Source organism: Podarcis muralis, chromosome Z (assembly GCF_964188315.1).
Source record: "Podarcis muralis chromosome Z, rPodMur119.hap1.1, whole genome shotgun sequence".
Lineage (NCBI taxonomy): Eukaryota > Metazoa > Chordata > Lepidosauria > Squamata > Lacertidae > Podarcis > Podarcis muralis.
The window spans coordinates 17,248,478-17,268,996 of NC_135673.1; the positions used below are offsets into that span (position 1 = coordinate 17,248,478).

The following is a 20,519-nucleotide window of genomic DNA, read 5'->3' on the forward strand; positions in this document are numbered from 1 at the left end:
TGCATTTTGGTAGGTGTCAAGCCGAGATCATTGGAGCGCAGGGGTCCTTCCTCCAGCCAAAAAAGCAACACTAATTTAATTTTGATCCAGCAGGCGAAGTTCAAGCCAAGCCAGCTTCAGACCTTGGCTTCCTTTTTCCCGTCCAAAAATAATAATGAGCAGCATCCCTTACCACCCCGTACCACCCCCCAAGTCCCAAGTCCCAAAGAGATAAGTGGATTACTGTATCAGGAGTGCTGGGTGCTGATTGCCACACTCTGCTGTTGTCATCACTTCTGAAACAGTAGAAATATGCACCAAACAGACTTGCATAATGCAACACCTGTGTGATTGCAACCCCACTCTGCATAATACTGGTGGGTTTGGCTCACCTGTGTCATTTGAGACAGGACTTGGGGCTCAGCGGCTGCGTTCATGTGCTGGATGGAGATGTTACATTGAAGATCAAACTCGGAATGCGGGGGCACTTAGGTCCAAATTCCAAATGTGTCCCCAGGCCTCTCTGTCTAGCCCTTGTGACACTCATAGGCCACAGCTCCTCTTCTCAGGCCACACCTTCACAAACCCTTTGCTTTACATACCCTGCTTTTTGCCTGGCTGGAATGTGGCGCTGTGGGTTAAAGCCTCAGCACCTAGGACTTTCCGATTGAAAGGTTGGCAGTTCGAATCCCCGCGGCGGGGTGCGCTCCCGTCGCTCGGTCCCAGCGCCTGCCAACCTAGCATTTCGAAAGCACCCCCGGGTGCAAGTAGATAAATAGGGACCGCTTACTAGTGGGAAGGTAAACGGCGTTCCGTGTGCTGCGCTGGCTCGCCAGATGCAGCTTGTCACGCTGGCCATGTGACCCGGAAGTGTCTCCAGACAGCGCTGGCCCCCGGCCTCTTAAGTGAGATGGGTGCACAACCCTAGAGTCTGTCAAGACTGGCCCATACGGGCAGGGGTACCTTTACCTTTATCTTAATTCCTCTTGCTTCTTTGGATGTGGGGTAGAGAGGTTTGTTTGTGAAGGCTAATTTACTGTGCAGGTAAAACTGCACCCTCTCTAGCCCCCATCCAGGGAAGCAAGAGGTAATAACAGAGTTAATACCTGCCCTGTTGGAGGCAGAATACTCAGTGCTTTTTTCTGGAGGTATGCAGGGGTACACATACCCCTAAACACTGTGTGAATCTTTGTACTTTTGCCCATTTACTGTATTTATTTTCTCTGATTTGAACTATAAAATGGTGATTTTCTTGAGTCAAAATGAGAGTACCCATAAACATATTTTTAAAGAAAAAAAGTACTGAGTAGACCTATGAGTGCCAGTTTCTGGGAATCACGGGGGGAAAGTTGTGCTGTTGTGCTCAGGTGCTACTTTGGGGCTTTCCATTGTAGTATGTAGTTGGTCACCATGGGAACAGGGTGCTGGAGTAAGATGGGCCTCCTTTGACCTGTTCCAGCAGGCTTTTCTTGACTTTTTATGTTCTTACATGTCATACCCTATAAATGTCCCGGAAAAACAGGGACATCCCATTTTTTTTTCTTATGAGAGAATGGCAGCCATTTTGGGCACAGTGATCTCACGTGATTTCATGCCACAATTCTCCCCCTCTCAAAAGTGCTTTCACGCAGCACACATTTTGGTGTGCCATGTCTGGAAAAAGTGCTTTTTGGGTGGGAAATTGTGGTGCAAAATCACATGAGATCATGGCTCCCAAAATGGCCACTATGCTCTCACAAGAAAAAAGCAGGAAGATGTTGTCCAGGAATTTGCTCTTGTGGCATTGGAGAATATGACATGTTTAGTTCAAGGGTATATTCCAGATAGGCAGAAAGGAGAGCTAGTGAAGAGTGTGGCCTGAAAAGAGAGGGTGTGACTTGGGGAGAGTTCTGAGGGCCAGAGAAAGAGGTCTGGAGGGCCATTTTGCTCCCACCCCGGAACCTGAGCTTCCCCACTTCTTCCTTATGGAAATCTTCGTGTCAGTTCTTGGTCAGGCCTGACTCCTGGGGTGCTCCCTGTCTCTGTCAGAAACACAAGCTCTTCGGTCAGATTCTTGCCATCTCAATCACTTCCTGTTCCCTTTCTCCCTTCCCCCAGTGTACAGCCAAGTGCGGTGAGAGGAGTATTGTCAGCAGAGACATCCGGTGTTCAGAAGAAGAGAGGCTGTGTGATGCTAGCACCAGGCCCCTGGCGGAGAAGAATTGCAGTGGTGCCCCCTGTGACAGACAATGGACCGTCTCTGACTGGGGACCGGTGAGTCCACAAGGGTATGTGGGGAGGGAACCATCTGCAAATGGAGGCAGGGGAGTTGGGGGAGAACCAGCTATAAATGAAAAACAAAGTAGGGCGTGTTGTGTGTGTTTACAGCTGGCTAGTCTATCTGGCTGAGGATTTTGCTCATGAAACTCATAAGCAAGGCAGGGAGGCAGCTGCACTCCCTGACTGATTGAACCCAACGTCTGCTATCTACAGATATACTGCATTTGTACATGGTGGTTCCACTCATTTAGCTTTGTTAATAGTCACTACAATCTTTGAGAATTCTTGGATAACAGATGAGGTCCCTGCAGACTGGAGGCAGGCAAATGTTGTCTCCATCTTCAAAAAGAGGAAAAAGAAGACCCAGCCAATGAGCTTGACATCAATACCAGGAAAGGTCCTTGAGCAGATAATTAAACAGTTGGTCTGTGAGCACCTAGAAAAGGTTGCTGTGATTACAAAGGCCCAGCATGTGTTTCTGAAAAACAAGTCATGCTAGGTCAATCTCATTTCTTTTTTCAATAGAGTTAAAAGCCTGGTGAAGGCTGTGGACAGAAGATGAAGAGGTAACAGGATTTAGTGAGCAGGGAGAGTCCCTGGCACAGAGAAGTCCAGAATCAGAATCAAAGGCAGAAGCAGGAGAGGAGGGAGGCCAGGAGGCAGAGATGAGTCAGGCTGGTGAAGATGCGAGGGTGTTTCCCCTTCTAGCTGCGACAAGCTCCCTTCCCCCTGGTCTCCCAGGACAAAACAAGGTATGAAGAGGGAGGAACAGAGACAGGCATGTCAGTGTAGTCTCAGGTTGCTTGGGAAGTACCCAGGGGAGGAGGAGACCTATTGAGAAGAGTTGCTGTGTTCATTAGGCCTGGCGCTCTTGAGCAGACCTTATTTCTTCTAATAAAGAGTTAACATCACTTGCTCTGTGTGATTTATTCCCTCCAACTCCTGACACCTTTCCAACTCTACAGTTCTATGATTCTATGATTCTATAGGTTGGTGGCCATCACCGCCTCCTGTGGGAGCGAGTTCCATAGTTTAACTCTGCTCTGGGTGAAGAGGGACTTACTTTTATCTGTCCTGAATATTCCAACATTGGACATCCACGAGTCCTAGTGTTATGAGAGAGGGAGAAAAACGTCTTTCGTTCCAATTATTTGCCTGGAGTCAGGTGGCTGTTTAAAGCCCCATGCAAAATCCTCACAGCTCTGGGTGGCTGCTCTGTGCAATTACGAGAGAAGACCGGCGTGAGCCAGAGGACCCTCAAGGCTCCTTTTTTGGGTTAGCGTCTGAATTACCCATGTCTGTGGTGTCTGTTTTTGCCATCTGAAAGCTATCGTTTAAGCCAAGCTGGCACAGTTTCCCACAGTGTGGGGATTAAATTGCATTTGTTAGCTGTATGCTTGGCAGACACTCCTTGGCTTCCAGTAAAAAAGCATGTCTCCAGCTGTAAGCACAAGTCCAGCTGCAGACAACTCCTCACCCCTGTCTCCTATAAGGCAGCCATCAGTCCCTGCCAGTTCGGCCGGTATGATGGTGAGGCTAATGAGAGAATGTCTGTGCTGCCCTGGGACTGATGGGAGTTGTAGTCCGAAACATCTAGAGGGCACTGAATGGAGAAGGCTGCTTCAATGCAGGTTGAAGAACATGAAACCTCTAATTTTCTCTGCTCCTGGACTCAGTTCAGGTGGCAGAGAGAAATCATAGATTCCATGCTCCTAAGCAATGCTGTGTGATGCTGGGGCTGATAGGAGTTGTACTTTTAAACATCTGGAAGGCATGATGTTGGGAAAGGTTGTCCTACTTCCTTGAGGGGACAGAAGAACAGGTGGCTGTTCCTCCCCTGCTCTGGAAGCCTCTGAAGCAGAGATGGAAACAATTTCATAATTGTTTTTATGACACTGTGAGTGTGTGAGTGTATGTGTGCTGCAGTTTTTTAAGATGAGGCTGGCGGGTGGGTGCAGGAAACATTTTGTAAAAGTTTTGGCTAATGTACACCTTTTCTTTCTTTTTTTTTCTCAGAATTTCTCCTGATAGGATGCATTGCCAAATCCTGTTTTCAGTATCATGCAATTTATGTACACTTTACCCTGATTTTTGCAAGTGATTTCCCCTCTTATAATACATTTTTTGTGGTGATACTTTCACAAATAGATGCATTTTTACACACACTTTCCCTGATGCACTTTTTCCTTCTTCCAAGGAGTATCCCCATCATATTTTGGCTGTGATGTTTTCACAAGTAGATCCATATTTATGGACACTCTCACCTCATTGTACACATTTTTGTACAATGTCTAGCTTAGAGAGCTGCACTGCAAAATTCAGAGAAGCTATGTTTGTGGTTTATGCTTTATTTTAGGAGGCTGTTAATGAGTTGGGCTTACATTATAATGAAAAAGGGACAGGATTGCTTCCCTATCCATTGTCCAAAGTAATTCACAGGGTTGCATCCAGAGTAATGCTGAGCAACAGATCACATTGCTGTGAGGGTTTCTGCTTGTGCAATGGGACTCCCCCCTTCTCTTCCTGCTCACATACCCCCTTAATGGTTTGGGTGCATGCAGCAGGGATAAGAGAGGCAGATATCCTGAGGTGCAAGCTGAAGGGCCATAGCTCAGTGGTAGAGTATTTGCCTTGCATGCAGAAGGTCCCAGGTTCATCTCCAAGTGGTATCTGCAGGTAGGGCTGGGAATGTCTGCCGTTTGCTGCAGAGCTGCTGCCAATCAGTGTGGACAATACTGGACTAGATGCATTTAGTGTAAGGCAGATTCCTGTGTTCCAGTAGTGCTCGTGCTGACTAGATGTGTTTGTTGGAGACTACCCTGAACCTCCATTCCTGCTTAGGAACATCAGAGGTGGCTTTGCTGGGTCAGTTCACCAAGTGTTACATGCACATGCAGTCAAGCAGGCCCCAAGTGGTCTTCCAGAAACAGGTCTGGGGTCTACTAGTAGAATAATCTACCTTCTTGAATCAAAGCTTGCAATGAACTGAATTCACAGCCCAAAACATCCTGTCCTATCATTCCACCCACATTTGGAAATGGGGCAGGATTATGATCTTGAGGAAGCATCCGAAGTTTGTCTCAAAGATGACATGCATTTTTAAAAACCCAAGCTGGTCTAGAACACAATTGTCTTAGGCTTTGTTTGTCTTTTAAGTGAAATAATCTATGTCACGTGGACTGCCTTCTTGGCTTCTTCCCCACCCCGCCATTTTCAATTCAGTGGCAGTGCCTAAAAATAAGCCGTTTCCATGGTGATGGCTGGCAACTGTGAGGAGCTTGTCTCCCAAAAGGAGACCCACAAAGGAACTCTGGGGTTTGTAAATATCAGCCAAGGCAATGCCCCCTCCATGTCTCCCTCTTTTTTTTTTTTGTAAGCAAAGGGAACATATTTGCAGACATTTGCATTTTAAATGGGGGCTGGGGAGATCTTTCTGTCGGAGGCCCTGAACTGGTTTGAATTAACAGGCTGGCTTGATGGTTGCGGAAAAGGTCAGGACCTACTGGGATTGTTCTCCTGTGTGATTGCTCCCTGAGAATGAGAATATGCCTAGGGAATGGCTGTAGCTCAGTGCTAGAGCACCTGTTTAGCATGCAGAAGGTCCTAGGTTCAATCCAGGTCGGGCTGGGAATGTAGAGCTTGATGGCCTGACTCAGCAGAGGGACGAGTCTTGCATTCCTATTTAATTCAGCCCTTCCTTCATAATGACGAGGACTAGAATCTTGCTTTAGGTTAAGTGGCACAGCTCAGTGACATAGCGTCTGCTTTGCATACAAGCAGCTTACAAGAAAGAAACGGGGGTGCATTTCAAACAAACACCACAAAAACTATTTCATAATAACACAGCAACATAATAGCATAGTAACAATTTCATAATAACATAGCAAAGCAAAATTATAATAACATACAAAAACATGTTTCAATACTATAAATATAACAAGATTGCTCAAACAGAATGCAGCATCCAGTGGCCAAAATAACAAGGGAGCTTCACAGTTTCACCTCAGTCCTAGAAACAACCATCCCATGACCCTTTTAATGTGGAAGAGAGATTGGTACATTATTTGGGGTGGGTGGGTGTTATCTGAGGTTAGTAGTCAATTCAGCTAAAGGGGCTGAAGTGCCATTGAGTGGATGTTATGCAGATGCACATTTGTGTTTATTACCTTCTTGTCTGTTTATCTTCCAGTGCAGTGGAGGCTGTGGACAGGGGCGGATGATCCGGCACGTCTACTGCAAAACCAGTGATGGCCGTGTGGTGCCAGAATCACAGTGCAACTTGGAAACCAAGCCACTGGCAATCCATCCCTGTGGGGACAAGAACTGCCCCGCTCACTGGCTCACCCAGGACTGGGAGAGGGTAAGGGAGCCTTTGAGTTTGCTCAAAGAGCAGCATGGTCCACTCTCTAGGCCTAGGGGGCAGGGGGAACCTTTTTTCCCCTGCCCGAGGGCTGCATTCCTTTCTGGTCAACCTTCTGGTGTGGGTGGGTACCTGCCAATAATGGGAGGAATCAAGAGTCAAAAAGCAGGTGGAGCACTGAATGCAATTTTTTTTTCTTTGTATACTTGACTATAGAGTTGACTACAGGTCAGGAGCAACACAGACCCTGAGAATTCAGGGCCCAAACCAGAGACCTAGGGATGGGCCCTAGAGATGGGAGTTAATTGGGAGAGAGAAGCGGGGAAGGGGGGAAGGGCAGACCTCTCCAGAATGTCTATGCTATAATTTGCAGCCGCTCCTGCCAGGCTGAAGCTTGCAAGCTGCACACACAGTTTTCTTCTTCTTCTTCTTCTTCTTCTTCTTCTTCTTCTTCTTCTTCTTCTTCTTCTTCTTCTTCTTCTTCTTCATCATCATCACCATCATTATTAAAGGCCCTCTTACCCACCTGTAGATTCGAGCCCTCCACCTGTCTCCTGGAGGGGCAGACCAACCTGTCAGACCTAAGAGTCTGACAACCCTACTAGGCTAGTTTCTAGACACATTCTTCTCTGTCCTCTGTCAATGCAAGCAAGAGGCACTGTCAGGATTCAACGACACTTCTCAGCCTGGCATAAGCACTCAATAACAGTGTGAAGCAAGAGTGTGTGGCCTAGAGTGGAGCCAGAGGGCCAGAGGGAGGGGGCAGGAGGATTGGATTTGGCTCCCATGCCTGGCCACCCCTCCTCTTACAGTTTCACTTTGGCTCTCACTCTTACCTTGACAGTGCAATACCACATGCGGCCGGGGGGTCAAGAAGCGAATCGTCCTTTGCCTGGAGATTGTCAATGGGAAGCTCAAAACCCGCAACCCAACTGAATGTGACGTCACCAAGAAGCCAGCTGAGGACACAACCTGCTTTGAACGGCCTTGTTTCAAGTGGTACACGACCCCTTGGTCAGAGGTGAGAAACGGGTGGGTGGGTGGGGAGGCAGACAGTGGGTGAACCATGCTGGGAAGACAAAATGGTCCTGTAGAGGACTGTGGTGGGACTGAGCACCCTACGAATCAGAGCTCTGGACAGCTTCCATTCTACCTCTGTTAAAATGAGACTTGGACCACACTACTTCAAGGGGTTGTTGCGCCTGCAAAATTAAAAATATTTTCCCCTTTTGGGAAATCGCATGATGAACAAGGGTCTGTAGTACAGTGGTACCTCGGGTTACATATGCTTCAGGTTACATACGCTTCAGGTTACAGACTCCGCTAACCCAGAAATAGTGCTTCAGGTTAAGAACTTTGCTTCAGGATGAGAACAGAAATTGTGTGGTAGAGGCACAGCGGCAGTGGGAGGCCCCATTAGCTAAAGTGGTACCTCAGGTTAAGAACAGTTTCAGGTTAAGAACAGACCTCCAGAACGAATTAAGTTCTTAACCCGAGGTACCACTGTATTAGGAACACAATGTAACCAACAGGGAATCGTAGCATGTAGATTTCATATTGGTTGAGTGGCCCGACAGTCATTCGTTTCTAGGACTGCCCACAAACATAACCGAACGTTAGGTTGTTTATCACTAATGGGTAAACTGCTTTCACACTGGCAGGCCTAATTAATTGCTTCTCTGGCCTTCTGACGTCCAGACACCATGCACTCCATCACTGCCCTCCCCCTTCCTTGGCTCAGCGGTGAAAAGGAAAGTCTCCCTGTGCTCCACTTTCCTCCCTCCTTCTCCTCCAAAAAAAGCACAGCCAGTTCCGATTACATCTTGGCAGGCCGTGTCCTGCCCGGAGCCACTACAACGGCGGACGGCAGTTCGCCTTGGCTGCGGCAACGACAGCAACTGGGCTCTAATCAGTCCCTGGCAACCGCCTGTGCTGAAGTCTCCACTGGCTGAGCGGCTGCAGGCCTCTGCCTGGTGAGAGCCAGGGGGAAAGAGTTCATGCTGCACTCTGCTCCTCTAAAGGGAATTTGTGCTTCTGCGATGGCTGCCGGGCGTTCTCGGATAACATCGGGGATCGGCCCAATAGCCGCTGGAATGCTGCAGAGCTTTTGGATTCCTGGAGGTGGAGTTAATTAGGCTCCCCAAACATTCTCTCCCCCCCCAAAAAACCCCCTCTTCTGCAGTCCCCCCCCCCAAATATGGGTTGCATCCAACTCAGTTTTAGGCCACAATCACACCACAGATTTTAAAGCAATATCACCTCACTGCTACCAACCCATGCCCATCAGGGAGCCAGGTTGTCTGTAGCATTGCAGGGGGCTGGACTAGATTGACCCCTGGGGTTCCTTCAAATGCCACAATTCTGTGAAGCAGGTATACTCCAAGACACTATGTATTTAAAGCACTGTGATACCACTTTAAACATCTCTGAATCTCCCACAAAGAATCCTCAGAGATTTAGTTTAAGTGGTATGATACTGCTTTAAATGGATGGTATGGATGCAGCCTTAGGTAGAGCTGACGACTTGCAATCAACATCCGTACGTCAATCATGTCCATTAATTTCAGTGGGCCTACTCTGAGCAGATGCTTCTCAAAAGGTTGAATCTTAGTCCTGAATGCTTGTTGTAACAAACGAACCTCCCCTCTTTTCCTTGCCCACAGTGTACAAAAACTTGTGGCATTGGCGTGAGGATGCGAGATGTCAAGTGCTACCAGGGGAAGGATCTCGTCCGGGGCTGTGACCCTCTCGTGAAGCCAGTTGGGAAACAGACGTGCGATCTTCAGCCTTGTCCAACTGAACCGCCAGGTCAGGGGGAGATGGGTGTAGGGCTGCCGGACTTCCAGGTCTGACCTCCAAGCTTGCCTGGGCCCCTCCAGGTGGCAGGGGGCGGGGCTTGAATCTCTAGGTGGGCAAGAGTGCCTTTTGAATGGCAGTGAATTGCTAGGGTTTCTGTCAGGAGTCTTTTCCCAGCTTTAGCTGGAGATGCCAAGGTTCAAACCTAGGACCTTCTGCAAGTAAAGCATTTACCCTACCCAGGGAGCTACACCCTGTTCCTCTTTGAAATTCCTCAGAGAATTCCTTGGAGCACCTCCAAAAATTAATATCTGTGGCTGCCCTGGGAAAACTGGCTCACCATATTGAAAGTGAAGTTGTTTGGAGTTCTCTGCCACACCTGACACTCACCTGTCTCTTGCAGATGACAGCTGCCAGGACCAAGCGGGGACCAACTGTGCTCTGGCCATCAAGGTGAACCTCTGCAGCCACTGGTATTACAGCAAAGCTTGTTGCAGGTCCTGCCGAGCTCCCCATTCCTAAGACAGGACCAAAGGGATCCAGTGGTTCTCCAGAGCATCCAGCGGGACACAGGAGCAGCCAGGTGCGAACTGGGACAGTTCCTGCCTGTCTGCCTACCCATTATGCCACAACATGGAGAGTAAGAGATGGAGGTCCTGTAATCCAAGACACCTCCTTCACCTCCCTCCTGGGTTCCGGAAATGGAGGGACACATTGTTACATTTGCTACTACTGTAGATCAGAACCCCCCCACTCTATGAGGAAAGTCGCGTTTTGTTTTGTTTTTAAAAAAGATGTCATGAATATTTCCCCCCTTTTAGTTCTTGTTTTCCAATGTTGTCTTTGAACTTTTGTGCCTCCCCTTCATCTCCTTTGCAATTTGAACAGAATTAGAATAGCCCTTTCATCCCTGGCCCTTGGGAGCACTCTTTCCACTTTCTAATTTTACACACAGGTTTGCATCGCGGGGCGCCCTGACCTGACCTGCTTAGCATCAGGTGAGGCACTCCATCTGGATCTGCTGAGAAAGAGATTCTGACACACTGCTGTAATGACTGAAACACCGTGGTTTGTTCTCCAGCTTACCGTTTTGCAGGGCGGACATACGTTCCATCCAGTTAAAATGCAGGGATCAGCCATCCATCCATCTTGGCCCTCCCCTTAGGTAAAGGAACTGCCTTCCAGAAATGCATTGTTGCCAAGCACCACATGCCTGTTTTATCCCTGAGATAGAAATCCTTTCTCCTACCATCTCCTGCTAGGTGATGTCAGTGGCCCATCTAGTCTAGCATCCTGTTCTCACAGTGGCCAACCAGATGCCTGCAGGTGCAGCAGCAACTCCCCCCACTTACCATTTCCAGAAGCTAGCATTCAGAGGCATACCACCTCAGACAGTGGAGGTAGAGCTAAGAAGAGCTTTGCTGGGTAAGGCCACCTCATCCATTCTAACAGTGACTGTCCAGATGCCTCAATGGGAAGCCCACAAGCAGGAGCCAGGTGAATCAGCACTCTCCCTATCTGCAACTCGCAGCAATTGGTATCCACAGTGGAAGGAGAGCATAGCCATCAGGGTTAGTGGCCACTGATCCTCTTCTCCACCATAAATTAATCTTCTTTTAAAGCCATCCCAGTTGCTGACCCTCACTGATGCCAATAGGTTACATTCTAGACTTGTATAAGGCAAATTTTCTAAACAAACACACAGCACCACCAGGACTGACCCCATTGTAATTAAAACACAATCTCTCTCTCTCTCTCTCTCTCTCTCTCTCTCTCTGTGCCTCTTCCTCTCTCTTTGATTTCATCCTCTTGTAAGCTTCCCTTTCCCTTCTATTTTCAATACCATTCCCCAGCAGCTCAGCACTTAAGGAGCAGAACTTAACGCTCCCCAGGCGACTCTAAGCCAAAAAGCCCATTAGATATAATATGTAGGTGTCTACGTTTTCAGAGATTTTTTTATTTTATTTTATTTTATTGTGTAATCAAATCCCAGACCGTGTAGTCCTTTAATTAAATGAAAAGACATAGAGCCAACAATAGTTGTAGAGTAACGAAAACATAACAGCAGCACTTTATATCACAAAGAGAGTCACGCTCTCTCTCTCTTTTTAAAAGATAAATAAAGAAATAAGTATATTTGTTTACAAACAGTGAACTTTATCCCTGTAACCACAGAAACTGTACCCATTAAGTATATTTTAAAATAAAAGTTGTCATATTTATAGTGCCAGCTTGATGTCTTCATGGTGTTTGGCCCTTTTGCTTTGGACATTGTGGTTTAAAAGAATGACAAGGAGAATGAATGTGCCACCCTACACCCGCCCCCCCCCCAACAAATACTAGAATCTGGGTTCTCTGGATTCTAGGGACATTAAGGTGGCATCATATTATGTGTCCATTCAGCTGCAGTTCATCTTCTGCCAAAAATGACATCATTCATCTCACTGTCTGTTGTGGCAAAATCACGCAACTTCCGTAATTTATGTAACTGATCACATGAATAGCACCTGAACATCAGGTGCTGATCCACAGTAGAATGACACTGACCTCTTCCTCCACCTTGCTTATGAATCATAATGGGAGAACCCTCACTGATTTTAGACCGCATATGCATATGCCTTGTACCAAGTAAACCCTGATTGGAAGCAGCTCTCCAGGGTCTTGGGTAGAAGGACATCTTCCCCATTGCCTGATCATTGTCTGAACCTGGGGCCTGAACCCGGGGCCATCCACATTCTGTTTGGAATGACTGACTGCATTGAACTGACTGAACTGACTGACCTGCTTATAGTGCCTCGTGGAGAAAGTGAGCTCTGTTGAAATAGAGTGATGTTTCTTCTTGCACTAAAAGGGTGTATTCCATGAGCCTTAGCTAGCAGACATTTTGCAAACGGTGGCCCAGAAAACCTCCTTCTTGGAAGGAAGGAAGGAAGGAAGGAAGGAAGGAAGGAAGGTAGGTGAAATTTTCAGGTTGCCATATTCTGCACCACATAGAATACCATTGAATACCTGTATTCAATGATAATCCTACTCAAGGAGACCCACTGAAAATAATTTACATGACTAAGTTAGCAGGCTAACTTAAATTGGGAAGGGCCATCGTTCAGTGATAAAGCATCAGCTCTGCATGTGAAAGGACCCTGATTCAGTCCCTGGCAGCATCTGCAGAGAGGGCTGAGAATGGCCTCTGCCTGAAACCCTGGAGAGCCGCTGCCAATCTGTGTAAACAATACTGAACTACATGGACCAATAGTCTGATTCATTACTTTCAATGGACCCGCTCTTAAATAAAAACAGGTGTCATGAAAAAGAGCACACTTCTCCCTCGAGAACAAAGTCAAAGATAGGTTTATTTTTTTAAAAGTTTTTGTTCTTAAGAGTCCAGAAGGCCTGTACAAGATAACCACAAGGCAAAATGAATGAAAATCCATGAAATATTTCGATTAATTTCAAAGATATACAATGAAGGCCCATGGGGTTGGGAAGATGAGCACGGAATAAATAATAGGAAGATAATAAACACAACCACAATTTTAATGCAACAAATGGCTTTTTTTTTCTTTTTGAAAATAAAAATGCCATCGAAAAAAGTGCAAGTTTTAAGAAGAGTTGTACAAAATTTACCCAGAGTTCTGTAGAAGTAGCTGCAATTACATCAGATCACTTCAAAGACTGAGCACAGCAAAATGGAAACTTGTCATACAGGACATGGCCTAGGATAGTGAGAGTCAGGCCCGTGCAGGGGGTGGGGTGGAGTGGGGTGGGTAGCCAGGTACACTTGTCCTGAGTCTCAGAGGGCTAAGCTGGCTGGGAGCGCCACCAGGGACCAGCTGCTTTTTTGTCTGAGTTTATAACTTTATCCTAACTAGACTCTTAGCCCCCGGGCCTCAGACAAGCTCTACACCCGTCTGTTGAATGTTGTCACAAACTGGATGGCTGTGGGGGGCAGGCAATGGGTGTGGGGAGGAAGACACCAAGCAGTAACAGAATTGGCATGTCCATTGATATAATAATACCCATTGACATAAAATACCAATGTTTCTAGTCAATGTTGCAGAAATATACTTTGCACTTTGGACAACCATCCACCCCCGCCCCTTCAGGTTGCGTACATCCATCTCTATAAAGTTCCACAACCTTGAAGGCTTTGAACCCCAAACCACCAATTGGAATGTTAGTCCCTTGAACGTTGCAAAGTTATTCCTGGGTGGAGTTTTACAAGTCCAGGAAACGGATGACATTGCTAACGGACTCCATCTTTGTGCTTTCAAACCGGAAGTGCTTGTGAAGCTCATTTGGAAGGATTGAGGTGACCTGCTTTAATTTTGACTGAAAAGGCCACAAGTTGGTCCCAGTGTTCTAGGGCACACCCACGCCATACAATTAAAGCACTCTCAAGCCAATTTAACAGTCGGGGGGGGGGAGTGATGTTTGTTCAGGATGCTGAGAGTTGCTAGGAGGCCCCTCGCAGAGATACAAGGACTGCAGATCAGTGGCAGAGCATCCGCTTTGCATGCAGAAGGTCCCAGGTTCAATCCCCAGGTAGATCTGGGAGGGACTCATGCCTGAAATCCTGGAGCACCGCAGCCAGACAATACTGAGTTAGGTGAACCAAGGGTCTGACTGGGTAGAAGGCAGCCTCCTATGTTCCAACAATTCCCAGCACCCTTTAACAAGCTACCCTACAAGGATTCTTTGTGGGGGAGCCATAGCTGTTAAAAGAGCAATAGAAGTGCTTTAAGTATATGGTGTGGTTGTGATCTTAGGCTATGATGAGAGCGTTCAGATGAGAGCAAAGTTTTTTTTTATGAGAGTTTTCGGATGAGAGCAACTACAGAGGACCATAGGAATTAAGACTCTTCAGGCTCACAGCATGAAATTTTGCCAAGCTGGGCATTATTTTCAAGGAAGTAGGCCGGGGCAAGATGGATGTCTTTTCACTTAATTATTTTAAATCTCATTATTTATTTTAAATAAATATTTTAAAAATTTATTTGTTTTAAATCTCTTGGTACAACCCCGAACCATTGGCAGGGTCTCTCTATAATATTTAATATAATATTGATAGCAGCTGTTTCAAGGGTGCACTTTTAGCTATAATGCAGTCCAAATGTTTGTTTGAACGAAACAGTTCTTTGACATCTTCCACAAATTGCTGAGTGTCCAGAACGCAAGGCCCAATTCACTAGCTACTTCTTTTGCCTGTGCTCCTCGTGAAATGAATGTTTCTTGAACTCATGTATGAGCAATGTGCTTTAATTCAAGATGCCCCACCCCATGGAATTAGAAAAGAAATCCAGATGGAGCTCATTATGTGAATGGCTGTTGACTGAACCTGGTTTCCTTGCCTTTTGCTGAACTTATCTCCAGTCTTGCTATTCTCCCCTTACAGATTCAATCTAACAAGGGGCTCCCTGCATTGAAGGCTGCATCTGTGGGAGGGTTCCTGAAATTTTGGATAGGGGCAAGTCGATGTAAGTGGGACGCGGGTGGCGCTGTGGGTTAAAGCCTCAGCGCCTAGGACTTGCCGATCGAAAGGTCGGCGGTTCGAATCCCCGCGGCGGGGTGCGCTTCCGTCGTTCGGTCCCAGCACCTGCCAACCTAGCAGTTTGAAAGCACCTTCGGGTGCAAGTAGATAAATAGGGACCGCTTACCAGCGGGAAGGTAAATGGCGTTCCGTGTGCTGCGCTGGCTCGCCAGATGCAGCTTGTCACGCTGGCCACGTGACCCGGAAGTGTCTGCGGACAGCGCTGGCTCCCGGCCTATAGAGTGAGATGAGCGCACAACCCTAGAGTCTGGCAAGACTGGCCCGTACAGGCAGGGGTACCTTTACCTTTACTTAAGTCAATGTAATATCCTGCAGAGCAAGAACATGGTCACATAATGGCAGATCTTCCCTAAAATAGTTTTGCTTTTATTAGAAACATGAACTTGACCCCATATAAGGTTGTCTGTCCAAACAAGATTGCATGATCAGCTACTCCTCTGTCAATTCCTTGCAGAGGGGTGCTAGCATCAGGTGTTTAGTACATTTTAAATCTGATCACATTTCCCATTCATGAGTGTTGAAACACGGTACTGAGTTGACAAGGGACGTGAGTGGGAAGAACCTATCTGGGCGTAAGGAGTAGCCATGGTACTGGAGTAATGCCACCACATTTTTCTCTATGGCTTGCACAACAGAGAGCCTGGCTTCAGCAATCCATGCTCTGATAAACCTCTGGGTTAGATTGCTGCAATGTGAAATATGTGGGCCTCACCTTGAAGACTGTTTGGGAATTGCAGCTAATGCAGAATAATGGGGGCAAATAGAAAACCTTAATACACCTGTTCTGGCTGGCTGTGCAGACCTGTCAATCTTCATTTCCCATCATTTTCTCATTTTCCCACTCTTAAATTCAGTTCTCCACATTTCCACGTCATCAGCACTCCAGTGCAAAATTCTTATACCATACACATATGTGTATGCGGTTTTTCCTAACATATACATTGTTGCAAAGGAATTTCTCCCAATATAATGCATTTTCACAGACAGATACATTTTTATATGCACATTTTACCCTAGTATATGCATTTTTGGACATTGGCTGGAGAACTGCATTGGACTTAGCTGGAGATCTGGATTGCAAAATTCAGAGAAGTGCAAATTTCAAAGGATAGCTGTGTTTTGGGCCGTGCATCATATTGGAAATTGAAGACTGGGTAGGTTTGCCTTAAAATGCAAACTGAGTGCAACAGCTGCACACTCCTAGACTGAGGTGGATGGGGCAGTGCCCCATTGATGCAAACAGGCCAGCCTCCACTACCTACAGGACCAAATCTGACCCTCCCGCCCCACCTCTGCTGTAGAACAATGGTGCTAAGCAAGACAATAATAATAGATCTCCCTGTTTTCTTTAAAGATGGGAGCACACCAAAGTCAAAAGTGCTAAAATGGTGTGGTTGAATCAGATGTGGAGAGCCTTTGGCCCTCCAAATGTTGCTGAACCACAACTCCCATCAGCCCCAGCAAGCATGCCCAGAGATCCCAAGGGATGATGGGAGTTGTAGTTCAGAAACTTCTGGAGGGCCAAAGATTCCCCTCACCAGGACTGGAAAGCTCAATCCATTAACTCTGACAATATACTGTTTCTTCTTCTTTTAATTCATGGCAATATCCAGAGGTCATTTCTTTAGAAGTCCATGCTTGCTCCCTGGGAGGTGGTGGGTCCTAATGAGGTGAGATTATGTGCCAGGTGGTTGGGTGGCATTTGTGGCTTGTTATTTAGTAAAAAATAAAATAAAGGCAAGATTGAATTTGTCTCCAGCCAAGGTCCTAGAAGACATCTGAAAAGTTGTCACAGGACGGCAGGCAACAACCGCACATCACCCAGTCAGAAAATAAAGGAGGGCACAGCGGCAATTCAGCATGAAGCATGGGGTTGCCATAGAGCTGCCCCCCTCCACCATAGCCTTATACTTGCAGACTTTCATGACAGCAAATGAAAAGGGGGGAAATCTAACGCTTACAAAAGGATGCCCTGTATCAAAATCTTCTCATATACAGTGGTACCTCGTGTTACATATGCTTCAGGTTACAGACGCCGCTAACCCAGAAATAGTGCTTCAGGTTAAGAACTTTGCTTCAGGATGAGAACAGAAATCGTGCTCCGGCGGTGCAGCAGCAGCAGGAAGCCCCTTTGGCTAAAATGGTGCTTCAGGTTAAGAACAGTTTCAGGTTAAGAACGGACCTCCGGAACGAATTAAGTACTTAACCCGAGGTACCACTGTATCTATATATATCTATATATAGATACAGTGGCACCTCATGTTATGTACCATCCCCCTTACGAATGCTGCAGGTTACGCGCTCCGCTAACCTGGAAGTAGATGCCCCTTGTTGCGACCTTTGCCCTGGATGCGAGCAGAAGTCGCGCTCCGGCGGCACGGCCGCAGTGGGAGGCGCCATTAGAGAAAGTGCACCTCATGTTACGAGTGGTTTCCTGTTACAAACAGACCTCCGGAACGGATTAAGTATGTAACATGAGGTACCACTGTATGTATCTATGTATATCTATCTATAGCTATATATAGATATAAAAGAAACTATTGTCAACACTAAACTTTAGAAAACCTATATGCACCCATCAAGTCTATTAATTCTCCCTCCTCCCCTTTATACAGTGCATTATTTAATAGGTATATAGATAATTATCCATCGTTAACATATAAATACATTCATCATTTTTAAAAGACTCTCTGTGGGTATTTTTTTTGTCCTGTAAAAGAGTGACGCCATGTTATTATTTTTAAGCCACAAGGGTATTTAGGGAAGGGGGAGGGGAAACACCCTTTCACAGAACCAAAGAATTAGAGAGTTGGAAGAGACTCAAAGGATCATCTAGTCCAACCCCTTACAATGCAGGAATCAGCAGGATATGTATGCCACCAACGTTACCCACCATCAAGCTGCGGGTCACGGCTGCTGGCACTCATTAGACGTCCGTGCTGATGCTGCGGCTGCGGGAGAAAGCCTCCCGCATGGCTGAGAGGCGGTTGGGGTTGAGGGCCTGGAGGCCACTCATGTTGACGGGCAGCTCCAGGTCTTCCTGGCTGATGGCCTTGTAGTTGATGAGGTCGCCCCCATTCTGGACCTCCTCCTCCTCTTCCTCCTCCTCCTCCTCTGGCTCCTGGAGGAAGAAGGTGGGCGGCTCATAGTGTGAGCAGCTGGGGCATACTGTCCGGCACTGCGAGTGCTTCTTGTAGGGGGAGGAGGAAGATCGGTACAAGGATGGGCCGTTCGTCAGAGCCACGTTGCGGTTGCAGTGGAGAGGCGGGATGTGGGAATCCATGCCAAAGTCTGGTTCATCTCCGTCCTCTTCGGACTCCTCCTTCTTGCAGCAGTAATACTGGGGGAGGAAAAGAGGGGAAGAGTCAGGGATTTGATGAGAAGGTGGCTGTACGTCTCACCATGTCTCCCTTTCAGGTTGACATTGATGTTTTCCCACGAGATCCACAAAAACTCCAAGCAAGCACATCGCTCCTGCTGCCCATGCTCAAAGAATTCTGGGAACTGTAGTTTGTTAACGGTTGGTGGGAATTGTAACTACAGGTCCTAGAATTATTTGAAGGAAAGGATGCACTTTGAATGTGCTTTAAATGTACATTGCGTACACAGCAATAATAATAATAATAATAATTTTTATCCCACTTTCCCCCCACACTGGGGCTCAATGTGGCTTACACAAATTAAAACAACAGAGATAAAATGCAAAAAAGTTAAAAACATATAGAAGAAAATAATTTAAAAGTAATTAAATTCTAATAGAATCTAAACAATATAAAACCAACTCTATCAAAATACAGATTGCAAAAATAGCACAGCACTATTATTAGCCCTTAAAAAAGCAGTCAGTTCTTAAAGGCCTGTTGGAATAAAACAATCTTCCCCTGCCAGTGGAAGGAGAGCAAAGAGGGAGCTCGTCTGGCTTCTCAAGGGAAGGAATTCCAAGGCGGCCCTTTCCTGCGTCCCCACCAAGTGGGCCTGTGTGGGTGTGGTGGGTCTGAACAAAGGGCTACTCAGAGCCCAGGCGGGTATGTATGGGAGAATACATTCCTGCAGAGAGCCTGGGCCCAAGCCTTAAAGCACTATTATACCACTTTAAACAGCCATGCCCCCCCCCCCACTCCAAGAATCCTAAGAAATGTAGTTTGATAAGGTTACTGAGAGTTCTTAGGAGAGCCCCTCTTCCCCTCACAGCTACAGTTCCCTGGAAAGACTGATTGATCATTACACCATTCCGGAATTCATAGCTCTGTGGTCACCTGTTGCTTCACCCACCTTTGCCTCTTCTCCTTTAAAACCCCTTCTCCCCGCACACTTTTATAATTGAAATACCTGAAGCCTACAATAGCAGAGAACTGCTATGATACACAGTAATATGACAGTCGCTAATATTCCGCCTGTGATGACCACAGTCCCGGCTGTCATTCGACCTCTTCTCCATTAACACCCTGGAAGACACAAGAGGTGTAAAGAGTTAGGAGCCAGACCGTCAGGCAACAGAGTAGTTACTGCAGCTTGGGGCCAGAGCAGTGGCCTCAGTGATTGGGGTAGCAATGAGATTTTCCGACGGCATGTGCCTGGATCTCTGCAAAGCTGCACAGGGTACAACTCTCAGGCCATGTGCCCTCCACCCGTCATTTCCTCTGTTACGTTTTCCTCCCTCTGTCCTAGCACTATAACTCCTGGACTTCCAATGAAGCTGAATGCAGATAAAAGAAATGACTCTCCTTCATTGAAAGTTTTGAAGCAGAGGTTGGATGGCCATCTGTCACGGATGCTTTAGTTGAGTTTCCTGCATTGCATGGGGTTGCGCTAGATGACCCTTGGGGTCCCTTCCAACTCTACAGTTCTATGATTCTACGACTTCTTCATGCAGCACACAGTTAAACTGTGGAACTCCCTCCCACAGTAGGCAGTGATGGCCACCAACTTAGATGGCTTCCAAAGAGGGCAATGGCTGCTCTCTGCCTCCACGGTTGCTGGAAACTACAGGAGGGGACAGTGCTTTTGTGCTCAGGTCTTGCCTGGGGGATTCCCATAATGAGTATCAGGTTGACTCCTGTGAAACCAGGATACTGGACTAGATGGGCCATTGGTCTGACCTAGCAGGGCTCTTCTCATGTCCTTATGACCAAAAAACCCTCATGGAGCAGGGAGTACAAGGGTGAGGGAGCTCTGGGTGCAGTGAGGTTTTTACATGTAAGTCTTCTCCAGCCTGCCATGGTACAGTCCAAGCCAGGCCGTGCTATATGATAACAATTGTGCCCACGTTCCAGTGGTTGAAAGCAGGGCAGCCCCACCTATCTGTCAGAATTGGCCTGCCAACCAGATCTTGTTCCCCATCAATAAAAATAATAAAAATTGCAGTATAGTGGCTAAAGTGACCTGGGAGATACCAGGATTCAAATCCCTTCTTGGCCACTGGGTGCCCTTGGTCACAGCTATTGCCTCTCATCCTAACCTACCTGGCAGGGTTGTTGTGGGGATTAAATGAGGAGAACCATGTTTGCCCGCTTGAGCTCCTTGGAGGAAAAAGTGGGCTATAAATGCAACCAGCCGACCAACCAACTGACCAATCAA

The 20,519-nt window shown here is 46.9% G+C and overlaps 2 protein-coding genes across 7 annotated transcripts in view; one reads left to right on the forward strand and one right to left on the reverse strand.

Moving 5' to 3' along the window:
* The window catches only part of ADAMTSL2 (ADAMTS like 2), a 39,228-nt gene extending 27,610 nt beyond the window's left edge, over positions 1–11,618 (forward strand). For all 3 annotated transcript variants that reach the window (XM_077922194.1, XM_028715321.2, XM_077922195.1), the window contains 5 exons: positions 2,077–2,232; positions 6,428–6,598; positions 7,443–7,619; positions 9,262–9,406; positions 9,798–11,618. In XM_077922194.1, coding sequence (XP_077778320.1) covers positions 2,077–2,232; positions 6,428–6,598; positions 7,443–7,619; positions 9,262–9,406; positions 9,798–9,916 — 768 coding nt within the window. In that variant the 3' untranslated portion in view covers positions 9,917–11,618. The remainder of the gene's footprint in view (positions 1–2,076; positions 2,233–6,427; positions 6,599–7,442; positions 7,620–9,261; positions 9,407–9,797) is intronic.
* Positions 11,619–12,726: 1,108 nt separating this feature from the next.
* Positions 12,727–20,519, reverse strand: part of FAM163B (family with sequence similarity 163 member B) — a 50,064-nt gene continuing 42,271 nt past the window's right edge. For all 4 annotated transcript variants that reach the window (XM_077922197.1, XM_028715402.2, XM_028715403.2 and 1 more), the window contains 2 exons: positions 19,272–19,387; positions 12,727–18,282 (listed from right to left, as the gene is read on the reverse strand). In XM_077922197.1, the coding sequence (XP_077778323.1) occupies positions 17,869–18,282; positions 19,272–19,364 (507 nt within the window). In that variant the 5' untranslated portion in view covers positions 19,365–19,387 and the 3' untranslated portion in view covers positions 12,727–17,868. The remainder of the gene's footprint in view (positions 18,283–19,271; positions 19,388–20,519) is intronic.